General features: G+C 45.4%; 1 protein-coding gene across 1 annotated transcript; it reads left to right on the forward strand.

The window, feature by feature from the left end:
- Positions 1-270: 270 nt before the first annotated feature.
- On the forward strand, positions 271-7,428 carry LOC128297136 (uncharacterized). Its single transcript, XM_053032706.1, has 6 exons — positions 271-373; positions 441-2,924; positions 2,995-3,124; positions 3,198-5,081; positions 5,153-5,367; positions 5,436-7,428. Exons 1-6 carry the CDS (start codon positions 320-322, stop codon positions 7,269-7,271), a joined length of 6,603 nt encoding a protein of 2,200 aa, XP_052888666.1. The 5' UTR covers positions 271-319; the 3' UTR covers positions 7,272-7,428.
- Positions 7,429-12,610: the final 5,182 nt, after the last annotated feature.

The raw sequence follows: 12,610 nt of genomic DNA on the forward strand, positions 1-12,610 counted from the left end.
GGACCACTGTACAGAGGTGAGTTAGTTTCACACAACATTGCATACATCTAGGCGCTCGCATAAACCAGAGCCATTTTCATTTGCGTTGCTTGTGTGAGTTGCCACTTTTGCTCACTCTCACCATTTCTTTTATCTCACATTTACGCATTCGGTAACTATTTCACCGGTGGTTTTGTAGATAACCTTAACGCATTCATTGTGTGCCGGTCGTCTTTTGCAACTAGAGCTATATCACAAAAATGGTGCCATTTATTTAAGAGCAAGAGGCAACTATTTTAATACGTATCGGTTGTTTTTTTAATCAAATTTCGTCCATATAATGAAGTGTGTCTCGTTAAAAGTGCATTCCTTTGTGCTCTCTATCGTGTTGCTGGTAATAACCTTTGGGGAACCGTATTCTGTGTGAGTCAATCCGTAACCACGTGTTTTCCGTTCGACAGTTTATAGGCTATAGTGTCGGGGAAAAACAAAAAATAGGCCCGATCGATGACACCTCACCCAAAGATGACCTTTCTCGGGCCGGCATGCGTGGTCCTGCAACGTTCCCATCGATTGATACCGACACGGCCGTGCCTACAGTTGAGGAGGAACCACTCACAGCCTACGAGCTGCAGCGACAGCAATTGCTAGAACATCCCGACCGCTACAGGGAAGAAGATCTGAAACCGCTGCGCGAAACACACATCAACGTTCTGCACGAAGCGATCGATGCGAAGCTGATCGATCAGAGTTTCATCCGCACGTTGGGAGCCGTTTCGGAACCTCCCAAGGTACACGACGCCACCCGGGATACACTTTCGATACGGTCCATCGTCGAAGATGTGAACTTTACGCACGGTGACCGTGTACTGCGCTGGAAAACGATGAGCGCGACCAACGTCGATCGGCACGTTGTCGTGGGTTTAACAGCGGCCAGTCTGGTGGTGCTACTAGAGCGAGAAGGACAGTACGAGCTGAGTCAGGAACTGATGCTTGAATCCGTACCGATCGCGTTCGAGGTGCTTAACTTCTGGGACACAGAAAGTGCTTCAGCGGTCGGATGTGTACTGATATCGATGGGTAATTTCCTCGTATGGTACACAATGCGCGAACAATCGGAATACCAGCTGGAAGAAGAATGGCGTTGGCCGCTACACAAGACTATTACGCAAATTAAGTTCTTCCGCCAGAAGGAGGTGGATGCACTGCTGCTAATAGGACGCCACCCGAACCGGTACGAATCCGTTTCGGCGACCGTGTACGAATTTTCTTTTAACGATCGTCAATTTTGGTTAATGCAGAAGCTTGGCTTGAAGCATCCTTGCCAATCGGTAGGACTTGTGTCCGCTGGGGAAGAGTTTTTGGTAGCGTTTCCCCAAAACACTACGGTGGAAATGTATACGTTCCGAGTGGGTGATCAAAATCGGCGGAAGTTTAAGCCCGTGGGTAACTACACTTCGGAAGCGGTTCGTTCGGTGTACGCATTTCAAATCGGTCGTTATGCGTACATTGCAATCAGTGGTAAAACGCCGGCCGTTTTGCGTTACAAGCGGGGGAAGTTTTACGAGCAAAAGATCCCGACAGAGTCTTTTGAAATAGTGGAAGCTTTCTTTGAGATACCGGCCAGAACGTACCGTGACGATATGATACTGCTGGTACAGCATCGTATGATATTTGCGACACACGAAATTCAACGATTGGAAGCGCTTGTATGGAATGGGGTATCGTTTGATCTGGCCACCAACATACCGTGCATGGTCGAGAACGAGGTGATTGACAATGAGGTCAGCTGCATGTTGGACGTAGATCGAACGGACGGTTTGTTCGGTGCCGCGATAGTGCAGCGTGGAAAATCCATCTCCATCATTGTGCCCCGCCATGAGGCACATTCGAGTCTGTACCATTTATCGATCGAACTGCTCTCGGGTGAGCATCCGATTTTGGTGAAAATTCAAGAAATTAAGGAAACGATGGACGCATTTACGAAAATAATCGATTACCAGAATGCGGTTATTGAGCAAGCCGAATCGTACAAAGCGATGATGGAGAGTGACCCTGTAGTACTCAAGAGACAAAACCTTAGCACATTGGACACTCCTTTGGTGAGGTTTGCAGAGGAGTACGATCTGTCCGGAGTCAAGATAACCATTGGTCAAAATAGCTGGCGAGCTGCCGACTTCGAAGCAGACCTAGGCGCTACCGTTAAGACGGTACAGGATGTAGAACTGAGCGTTGACGCAATGCTGGCTGAGTTGCAGTACAGCGTACGGCGTGACACTCGATCGCATGATCTTCATATCAACGGTACGGTGCAGGTGACAGGAAAGCTGTACGTGGATGGCGCTCTGCACGCAGACGATATGTACATCCAGAGATTCGAACACCCCCGAACGGACCATTTCGCACGATTTGGCCGTGATGTGGATGATCAAACGTCGGCCGCAAAAGAACTGCACGTTAAAGAGCTGAGTGTAGAGCAGCTCTTTTTCGAGCAGATCAATGGTATCCCTGCTGATGAGTTGGTGTATAACGTTGACGGCAAGGTGAATCTCGATGGGGAATTAGTTATCGGTGGGGATCTCTACACGAACAGTGTGAACCTGCCCGAAGGAGGAACGGTCAATGGAATCGATTTAAGCGAATCCTTGATCTATTTCAACTGTAAGAACAGACGTTGGAAAAACCTAACCCTAGATTCGCTGGAAGTGGTCGACGATGTGCACGTTGCGAGCAAAGTGAATGGAGTGCAAATAAATCTGCAGGAAGCTGAAAGCTCTCTGCGCAAAGCAATCGATGAGGATGGGCGCATATTACGCGCCAAGTCTTTGCACATTGAGGGAGACCTAAGCTTCGAACGAATCAACGGAGTTCCCTGGCAAACGTTTTTCAATGGGCTTGTATTTAAGAACCGGCCAATGCGGCTGGGACATCTATATGTTGAAGGGGTGAGACAAGCGAATAAAAGTAGTTGAATATTCAATCCATAGTATAATATTATACATTTTTCCATTACAGAATGTAACACTCGCTGGTCAAACAACTGTACAGTTCTTAAACAAATTACGCTTTCCGGAGGATTATGTGTTGCGAACGGGACCGCGAGAAACGATCATAACAGGCCAGAAGCATTTTACAGGAATGCTCAGTAAGACGCTTAACGTTTTCTTAAAATGTGTCGATAAGCCTAATTCAATATTTTCTAACAATTTCTATTTCAGCAATGGACGCACTTGATATCGATGGTTTCGTAAATGGTATCAATCCGTTTGATTTCATCACGCTCCACGACGATCAGTACATCCCCGGTAATGTGACTTTCGATTTGCTAGAAGTTGAAGAATCGCTCGATGTTCGCGGTGCCGTACACGGCAAGCATATGGATAAGTTTCTCGATAACCCATCTATGCTGCAAACAACCATCCTTAAAGCGGCCTGCGAGTTTAACGAGGTAGTTGTCCACGGACCTATTTACGTCGATCAGCTGGATGGATACGATCTGGATCAGTTCTTACAGAGCGTTGTATACGTCGACGAACCGTACGTTGAAATTAACGCATCGAAACACTATCGCAACCTGCAGTTTTATGACCCGATCCGGATAGAATCGAACATGATTGGGGAGATACATCTGGATGAGCTGCTCACCAAGAGCACGGATCAGACGGTCAACATCAGCATGGTGATGGGCAACGTGTTTTTCAACCGTGTACAGCTCGACGGAATGTTCGGTGGCATTAATGTGACGGAATGGGACACGAACTCGATCAAAGTGTTCGGTGATCAACACACGCAAGCGACAATAGAGTTCTGCCCTCAGTATTCTTTGCTGTACGCAAAGAACCTGGAGATACTGGGAACGCTAAATGGTCAAACGCGTGCCGAGTTCTACGATATGGATGAAGAAATAGTCTTTCACGATCAGTCCGTCTACATAAGGGACGTTTATGCCAGTTACCTATCGCTGACAACAGGCAGTTTGATCGATGGTCCTTCGAAGATGTTAAACAACGTTCATCTACCAACGTTTGACGCGTACAGGTTCAGCTTAAGCCAACCGCAGACGTTTAACTATGACGTGCTTGTCGACACTCTGTATGTGGGCAAATCGTTTGCTGCACGCTATCTGAATGAGGTGGACGTTGTGCATCTGCAGGAAAATGTGGAAACTTATCTAAACGATGATTACATGCTTAGCGGTAAGCATGTGATCGATACACTGCATATTGATGGTAATGTCGAAATCGGAATACTGAACGGAGTTGATTTTGCACAGTTTCTGAGTAACGTTATTTGGCTGGACCAACCGAACGCTGTACCAAGCACACTACACTTCCTGCAGCCCTTGCAAATTCAGGGTGATGTATCCGTTGGTGGAACATTGAATGAGATACCATTAACAGCCTTTTTGGACGACGTTGTGTACAAGAATGATGGTGCGGTAGTAGAGTTTACCGGATCAAAGCTTTTCACCCAAGGATTCGATGTGGTGGGTGATCTTAACGCGCCCATAATTAACAACGTACCAGTGAAAGATTTCATACTTAAGAATGAATCCATCGCATTCCCCGGACATGTCGTGACGCTCGGTCGAGTGTACGTTAAAGAAATGATCGTGACGGGAACCATCAACGGAAAATCATTTAAACCTATCGAAACGTACTATGCATACAACAACGCAACCGACACACATATTATTAAGGGCGATCTACACCTGCAAGGACATCAGATGGTCCACAATCTTGAAGCGCTCGGTGGTTGGAATGAGTTGATGAATGTGAGCCAAAAGCTTGTATCGCTCATTCGCACGAACCAGGACTATTACTTCAAGGGTCACTATGTGCTGCAGGAGGAAGTACATTTCAAACACGGATTTACGGTCGATTTCATCAACGGGTACAATATGACGGATGTACACAACGAAATCGTGTACTACGATCAGGAGGAACCGATCGTTTTCACCGAGCCGGTAGAATTCATCGGTAAAGTATGGGGTGGATCATTACGCGTCGGAGCAGATTTGATCGGTAAAAACTTGATGGGAATCGATCCAGATGAGCTTGCTAAGCAAACGTTACTGGTGAATAAGGATTACGAAATCTTCGGTAAGTTCAAATAATGATTCAATTGCAATAGTTTCTAATCCCATTCCTTCGGTTCATACGAAACCATACAGATAAGATGGTATTTCTTCCGGGAGCCTTCAAATGTGATCATCTTATGGCCACGCATATCAACGGTTTACCGACGAGCGCATTAATAACACTGCACACGGAACAGACGATCGAGCATCCAATTTTCGTGAAGCAAATCGTTGTCCACCATCCTCTGCTGGTGGAAGGTCTTGTCAATGGGCGGGATCTTCGCTTTGAACGCCAGAATACGGTCATGGTAGTACAATTTCTCACTAACAAAGTCCAACAGCCTTGTATTTCATTAATTATTTCCCTATTTTGCAGCGTTACGGGGAGCAAACTATCGAAGCTTCGTCAGTATTCAACACGATACGTGTGCTGAACAACGCCGTACTGCCAAACGTGCTGAATGGCGTTCCGTTTGGAGAACCGGTGCAACTGACCGACGATATGACTATCTCGTCTCCGTTGAGCTTTTACCAAATCGCTGCCAACGATGTGTACACCAAGGATACGATCGGCGGGATAGATTTCGATCGATGGTACGAACAAACGCTCTGGACGGATGGACGCGAACATCAGGTGTACCGGGGTAAACTTCGATCGCGCAAATTCGTTTTCCGCGACTCCATCCACGGTAATGGCACAATCAATGGATTGACTATTGACGCCATTGTACGAAAATTACATTCGGAGAAACAGCTCGTCGAGGGTGAGCTAACGAAACGGCGCGCAAACTATCGTACTTCCTGTCGCGAAACACAAGCACTCATCAATGGAACGCAGCGAGGTCTCTATTTCTTTAACTATTTCGTACAACGCCAAACAATCCGCGAACAGCGACCCATCCAATCGTTCTGGACGTTCCAGCACCAGGGAATTTATTTCCTCGGGATTAACTACGGCTGTGGTAGCAAGTTTTACCAATGGAATCCACAGGACAGAACGTTCGTCGGCCTGTTCAAAGTGCACACGGGATACATTTTCGAGTGGCATACGGTTGCCCGGGATGAGGAGAGTCTCGCCCTGATAACACGATCGGCGCCGACCGATGAGCATTGTAACGTGACGGGTTTATCGATATGGCAATTTAAGGGATTATCATTAGAAATGGTCAAGAACTTCCCGAATAAGGATGTCGACAGTATATTCGTAGATCCCGCTACATTCGAGCGATTCTACATCTTGGATCGAACGACCGTTCTTGAGTACGACCTTTCGGGTAACGTGCAGGATGAATGGGATCTGTCGCGTATATTCGAGTCGGCTAGTTTTGTACCGTATACCCTCGGTGTTGGGCTTGCTTTATCCGACGGTAAACGGATCGCAATTCTCTCCCGGAAAGAAAGCACCGCAGCTACCCGCCAAAAACGATCAAACGATGTTCCGCTCGTGAACCTGGCCTTATTCGCCTCCCCCATTAACATGTATAATCATATGCAGCGGAACAATTCGTACTACCGGACGGACGATACGCCCGACGAATACTCACCAGACGTGACATTACTTACCCAACCGGACCCGCTGAATGAGATTGGAGCGATGCAGGAAAGCAACGACACCGTCATTAAGACTCGCGAACTGGCAACGGTGCTGGTCGAACCGCAACATCTTCCCGAGCCACGGATAGCAAAGCCGGTACCGCTGGGACGCATCAGCACTACGGAAAATTATCATTTCCCGGATCCTGCCACCGGTGAGCTGGTTACCCTGCACGTTGGCTTTAAGGGCGAAGCGCGACGTTTACTCATCGCCGTCACGAACACGGTGAATACGATCGTCAAGGGTAAACACGACACCATCCGCATCTATAGCGACATTCTGCAGGGTCATCTGTTCCAGATCATTTCCTGCCATCGGCCGTCACAGCTGACGGTGCTGGAAATAAGGGACGAAACGATACTGACATTTTTGGAAAACCATCGAAAAGTACAGCTGTATACGTACCGTGGCAGGCAAGGGTTCGTGCACTGGAACAGCTTTAATCTGGCGTCGTCCGGCATTCAGATGGCAAGTGTGCAGTTACCGCAGGCACCATTTTTCAAGTGTAAACTACACTATCTGGCCATTGCGCTGCACAGCAAGGAGCTAATGTTCCTCAAGGCCAAGACGCAGGGCGATTGTGGGATCAATCTGCAACTGGATTGTGGAGACGTGTAGTTACTAGGGGTGTGAATTATGTTTTAGCAGAAGGGTGGTTGTTCTATGTACAACGAAGCGAAAGTTGTATAAATGAATGTAGTAGTTGTATTTTGTTTCGTTATTGTGCACGCCAATAAACAGTATTTTTGTTATATTTTGTATTCGATTGCACTAACTATCGATTTTTGCTTTTTTACTCCTTAGTTCTGCAAATCAGTTTGCGTTATTCAAATTAAATTCTCGCCAGTTTGATCACCTTTAGGTTATTTGAGAAAAATCCCAAGTTGTGAAATAATCTGAAATTGCCCAAATGTTAATATATGCGCACTCAAAAATATTTCTTACCGCAACCTCCTTACATTACAAAGACTACTCGGTTAACAAATAAAATTCATCTTCTCCTAGAACACATTCTTCTCCGCTAAATACAATCGCTTTATCGCGACCGACAAAGACAAGTACGTTGCAAAGAAACGGCATTCTATTTCCTCTATCGTCACTGTGGCGCATCCGGATGCCATCCGGCGTACACCGGTGGCAACGTCACCCAACCCCGGGGTTTGCTTCGTCCTGGTTCATCCTCCAAACTGAAGGCCCGCTAATGCTTATCAGGCCATTGTCATTCAAAACGGTGTTTGTCTGCGATAAGCCCTACCATACACACATATGCTGATAGTGGCTCGGAAGCAGACAGAGAACACGATGCACAGAACCAAGAGCGGAACACGTTATCCGAGAGATTACCCGCCTAGCCAGTATGGCGCGTTTCGACGAGTACGAACACGTGAGCACACAGGACCAAGCAGGGCCATCTCCGACGGCCGGTTTGAGCAGCACACCGTTGCCGAGCCTGACAGTTCTCTCGCGCGTACTGTCAGGATCGGTCATAGTACGACGTTCTGTTGTACGGAGCCTCCGTTTGTGATGTAAATCATCGTGTACGTGTGCAAAATAGGCCACCAAAACGAAATAGTGTACCGTGCGCTCATTTGTGTTCCTTTTTGTTTGTATCATTTTATGTTGTGAATGTTGAGAATACTGTGGTTAATATACAAGGTTAGTATCACTGCTGGCGTATTTTGATGGCTGTGAAAGGAGTGCAAACATGCAGCCTGTATTCTAAAGCATCCTTACTGCAGAAGGTCCTGCCCAGCTCGTCCCATCTTGTCTCTTCTCCTACGCATAGCATTGTAGCTCAAATGGCCACTTGGTGTGCAGATGCTTCTTTATCACTAGCTTCGTCATCCTGTAGAAGCAATCCCACTTTACGAACAAGCAAATACAAACACGGTAACGACGATAAGCTAATGCTAGAGGTCGGATCCCCGTGCCCTCCTCCCCCCAGGGTACCCAAACCCATCTTCCACTCTCATTAGTTCCAGACGGAAACCGATCGATACGTGAAGAGGTGCGGTTTTTTTCGGAGTTTTGCCAACAACTGTGAGTTCATCACTGTCAAGGCTGTCCCCAGCTGGCCTAAGGGCGACGGTTTGTGGTTGTTACACGCCACAATAATGCCGAGACCCACCCAAAATGGGGGGGAAAACCAACAGAATCGGATCGAACGCTTGGCGTGTCCTGCCAGTTACAGCTGTTCGGCCAGGGAGTTTTTGCGAGTTTCGAAGAGGTGTAAGGCCAGTCTGGGAAACGATTCCGTTTTCCACCGTAATGGACCTGCAGTAAATCCCTCTGGGGCATTGTGTGACCTGTGGGGCGTGGTGACAGCTTTCGGTAGCTGCTCCCCATTTATTCCTGCTGGCATAGGTATGAATGATAAATCTGACAGCTCGTTTTCGGCTGACGGTGCTTTGTAATGCCGAACGGGTACCAGTGCGCATGTCGCTGTATTATCCACGGATTTACAGCACCGTGAGCGATGTTCCGCTTTCATCCTTGGTTAGCTCTCAAACCAATATGTCCCGCAATAAAGTCAGCAATAAACGTTACACAATGAAGAAAAAAGAGAGCTAGGATCGAATGGGTATGTGTTAGTGGCTAGTGCATTAAATTGTGACATTAGTGTGACTAGGATTACTCCCGGCGATGGAGGGTTTTGTTTTTGAGAATGAGAAAAATGTTTTCACTGTTTTGTTTACGAAATGAACTAGTGTAGTGCATCTTTTTGAAGATGCAGTTGTGACACTAATGTTAATTAAATTGAGGGTCTAGAGATTTTATACGAAGGTGTAGGAGATATGCTAAGCAGCTTAAATTTGATGACGAAAATATTTTAGCCACTTCATATCAAACGATATATTAAAGTGCATTTTATCTACAAATAACAGTTACCCGGAAACAGTGACGGTGACCCACATTTAGGCAAACATTGGAAAGAAATAACAAATAGCAATTGCACTCAACTATTGACCAATGCAAACGCAAACATTATCAAAATGAAGCGCTGAAGAACACACAGATAATGCGTTAAGCTAAGTGAGCATTCTTGCATATACAGTCCTTTTCCCGAGTTACGCGTATTCGAGATACGCGAATCTAACAATTTTGAAAGTTCTTGCAATTTTGCATGCAGAATTGAAACTTTTTTATGTCAAATTTCAAATTTTCCCAAAAATAAGTTACATTTTAATATGAAAAACATTAATTTTGGTCAAAATTTACTCTCATTGTCGATATAAACGTAAACATATCAATTATTAATGTGCTTCTTAATGTGCATTATTAATGTGAAAAGAAGAAACCGGTCCCTGAAGACTAAACATAAACGATATTGTAAGTTACTTACAAGATACTTATAAGTTATTAAAAGGGAATTCGAGTTACGCGAACATTAAAGTTTTGCAAACTCGAGAAAAGACTGCACGCGTAAACTCAACGCCACCAGTGATTAACGACCACAGGCACAAACTTGCAATATTACTGCTTAGAAAGCAATAAGCATTTATATTGAGGTCATTTCCCAAAACATAGTTTAACAAATAGAGTAAAAACCTCAATGCAAAACTGAGTATAAATAAAGATGCCTTAGCTTAGACGAGACAGAACCGTTTGAATCGTCTGAGCTACACACTAATCAACAAAACCTTACGTCTTGTCATTACGAGAGCTTTGAGTGTTCCCCTACCCAAGATAAGGCCTCAATGTATCCCACGTGTCCCAGCAAGAAGAATCTCCACGAGATTCTTATGATCGCCTGAACGATCAATAGCATATGAAAAAAGTGGTTATCGTAAAAGGAAAAATATTTTAGCGAGTGCACCCGGTATGCGTAATAGTATGTGAACGAATTTGTTATATATTATATACTACAAATTGTACGATTTAACAAAACATCAGCTCTTGGAAGATGCAAAATTTATTGTTCCACGAAGAAAATCTTCAATTCACGAAAATTTTCGCATTTTTTAATGCTGTAACTGCAATCGAAAATGACTTGGCACCGCTCAATAACAACAGCACATTAACCGCTTCGCAAGAATAATTTCCATGTACGGGTTTCCCCTGTATCTTCGCTTATTGCCAACAAATTAGCCCCGATACGATCATGCCAGCACAACAACAACAGCTGACCAGTATTAACTTGACCATTGCTTCGCATTTTAATGCACATCACCGGTCCGTCCGGATTCTATTCTTCTACCCATTTAACCCTTGGCAGTCGCATATAGGACCCTTTTGAAACCCGGGTTGCAACCGTTTTCCACCCGAACACCTTCAACGTTTCACACAAAGTCTCACCCCTACTAATGCTGTCGGCCAAGCGAGAACGTTATTCCCTTTTCTAACGTTATCCTTCCACATGGGGCACATTATCCTGTTCCCTGCTCTTTGTGTGCGTGTATTCTATTGCTATCGAACTCTGTTTTGTAAAAGGAAAAGAGCACGTTTCGGTTTTCCTTTTCCCGCGTACAATGCAACACGCATGTGGTACGTACGGAGCACATTTTCGGTAGAGCACGTACTACTGCTGAGAGGTTCATGCACGCACTGAGATCAATGCAGGGTTACTTGCCTTACTATCGTGCATGAAAGTAGAAGTTTTTAAATAATCGAACCTTATGGTAAAACAGCTGCTATGAGAATTGTTATTGTAAAGTAATTAAGTTTAAAGTTATTTCACAACAACGATAAAACGTTCAAAGTATTAAATGGAACCGGAAAACCCTCTCCGTCAGCGCTATAACAGATGGGATGTACAGCTGAGTCTAAAAGTACAACCTCAAGCAGTAACACGAGAGCAAAACCGACCATGGTGAGAGAAAATTCGACTTCGATGGTTGATTTCTACGCATCCACAAGCGCATGCAACCCGTACCAGAAGGGGCGGCGAGAAATTAGATTTTCCTCGGCACTCGCGCGACGCGGACGCGAGTCGGCATTTTCTGCCGATAATCGGGGGCCTCGTTTTTCACCGCGGATAATCGCGGACAATCGATCGTTTTGTGAATGGTTTGCCGGTGATACTGCGTGCGGTGATGGGTGTTCGTTTAACGGTGAATGCTTATTGCGTAAAGTAATTGCATGGTTTGTGATAAGAGAAGTGCAAAAACAAATGCACCACGCAACGTTCACCAGATGGTCAGAGGAATCGTGAGGAGAAATGTTTGATTATCTAGTTTTGTGAAAAGTGCCGGCTATAAAGGTAAATTGTTGTCAGTTTTAATCATTGATGTTTGGAGTGTAAGTTAGTGATGCTGGAACATAAGAAAGTGAAACAGATTAGAACCTCTAGTGGACAGTATATTAATGCACGGAGACAAACACCGGGACATAATTTAGTGTTTATCCCCAGACATTTAATAAATCGTCTGGGAAATTGTAAACACCCTCTGATATACATGTGAAACAACGGCCGTTTACCTCAGAACCTTCGTAAGAAGGAGTTGTGTATTTCTTCAACGGCCATTCGGCGAGATGCATGCGTTGTACGCATGCGACCAAAACGTCACTACACATTCCACATGCACCACTAGAGTGAATGCGTCCACCGAGTGTGCTGGACAAGCGACACTTGAAGTATCCCTTCAGAAATGCGAGTTTGTTAAGCGAGTCCCTTACTGTTATTTTTCAGAAGTTCCTCATAGACATCACCTAGAAATGTTCAATGTGAGGGAAAACCTACCCAAAGCCATGTGCACCTCTCATTTATAGAAACAAAAACATTATTGGAAACTCAAATGACAAACTCGCCATTTGGTTTCGGGGCGAACAGTGTGCTGGATTGGATGGCTAAGCTGATTATCGAACGGTCCAGCCACCAGCTGGTTCGGCGGCGCATGGTTTTGTGTGAAATTCGAAGCCACCAAGTGAAGTGAGGGTAGCTTCACTGTCGTGTCGCTTCAGCAGACCTACACCATCCGGATTAGGCGCAATATATTAGGAGGGTCAGGATTGCAGAA

Source organism: Anopheles moucheti, chromosome 2, assembly GCF_943734755.1.
Source record: "Anopheles moucheti chromosome 2, idAnoMoucSN_F20_07, whole genome shotgun sequence".
In the NCBI taxonomy this organism is placed as follows: domain Eukaryota; kingdom Metazoa; phylum Arthropoda; class Insecta; order Diptera; family Culicidae; genus Anopheles; species Anopheles moucheti.

Coding starts and splice junctions, on each gene's coding strand:
- LOC128297136 (XM_053032706.1), top strand. CDS start 320: ATGAAGTGTGTCTCGTTAAAAGTGCATTCCTTTGTGCTCTCTATCGTG. Junction 374..440: donor TGCTCTCTATCGTGTTGCTG/GTAATAACCTTT, acceptor TCCGTTCGACAG/TTTATAGGCTATAGTGTCGG. Junction 5,368..5,435: donor AACGCCAGAATACGGTCATG/GTAGTACAATTT, acceptor CCTATTTTGCAG/CGTTACGGGGAGCAAACTAT.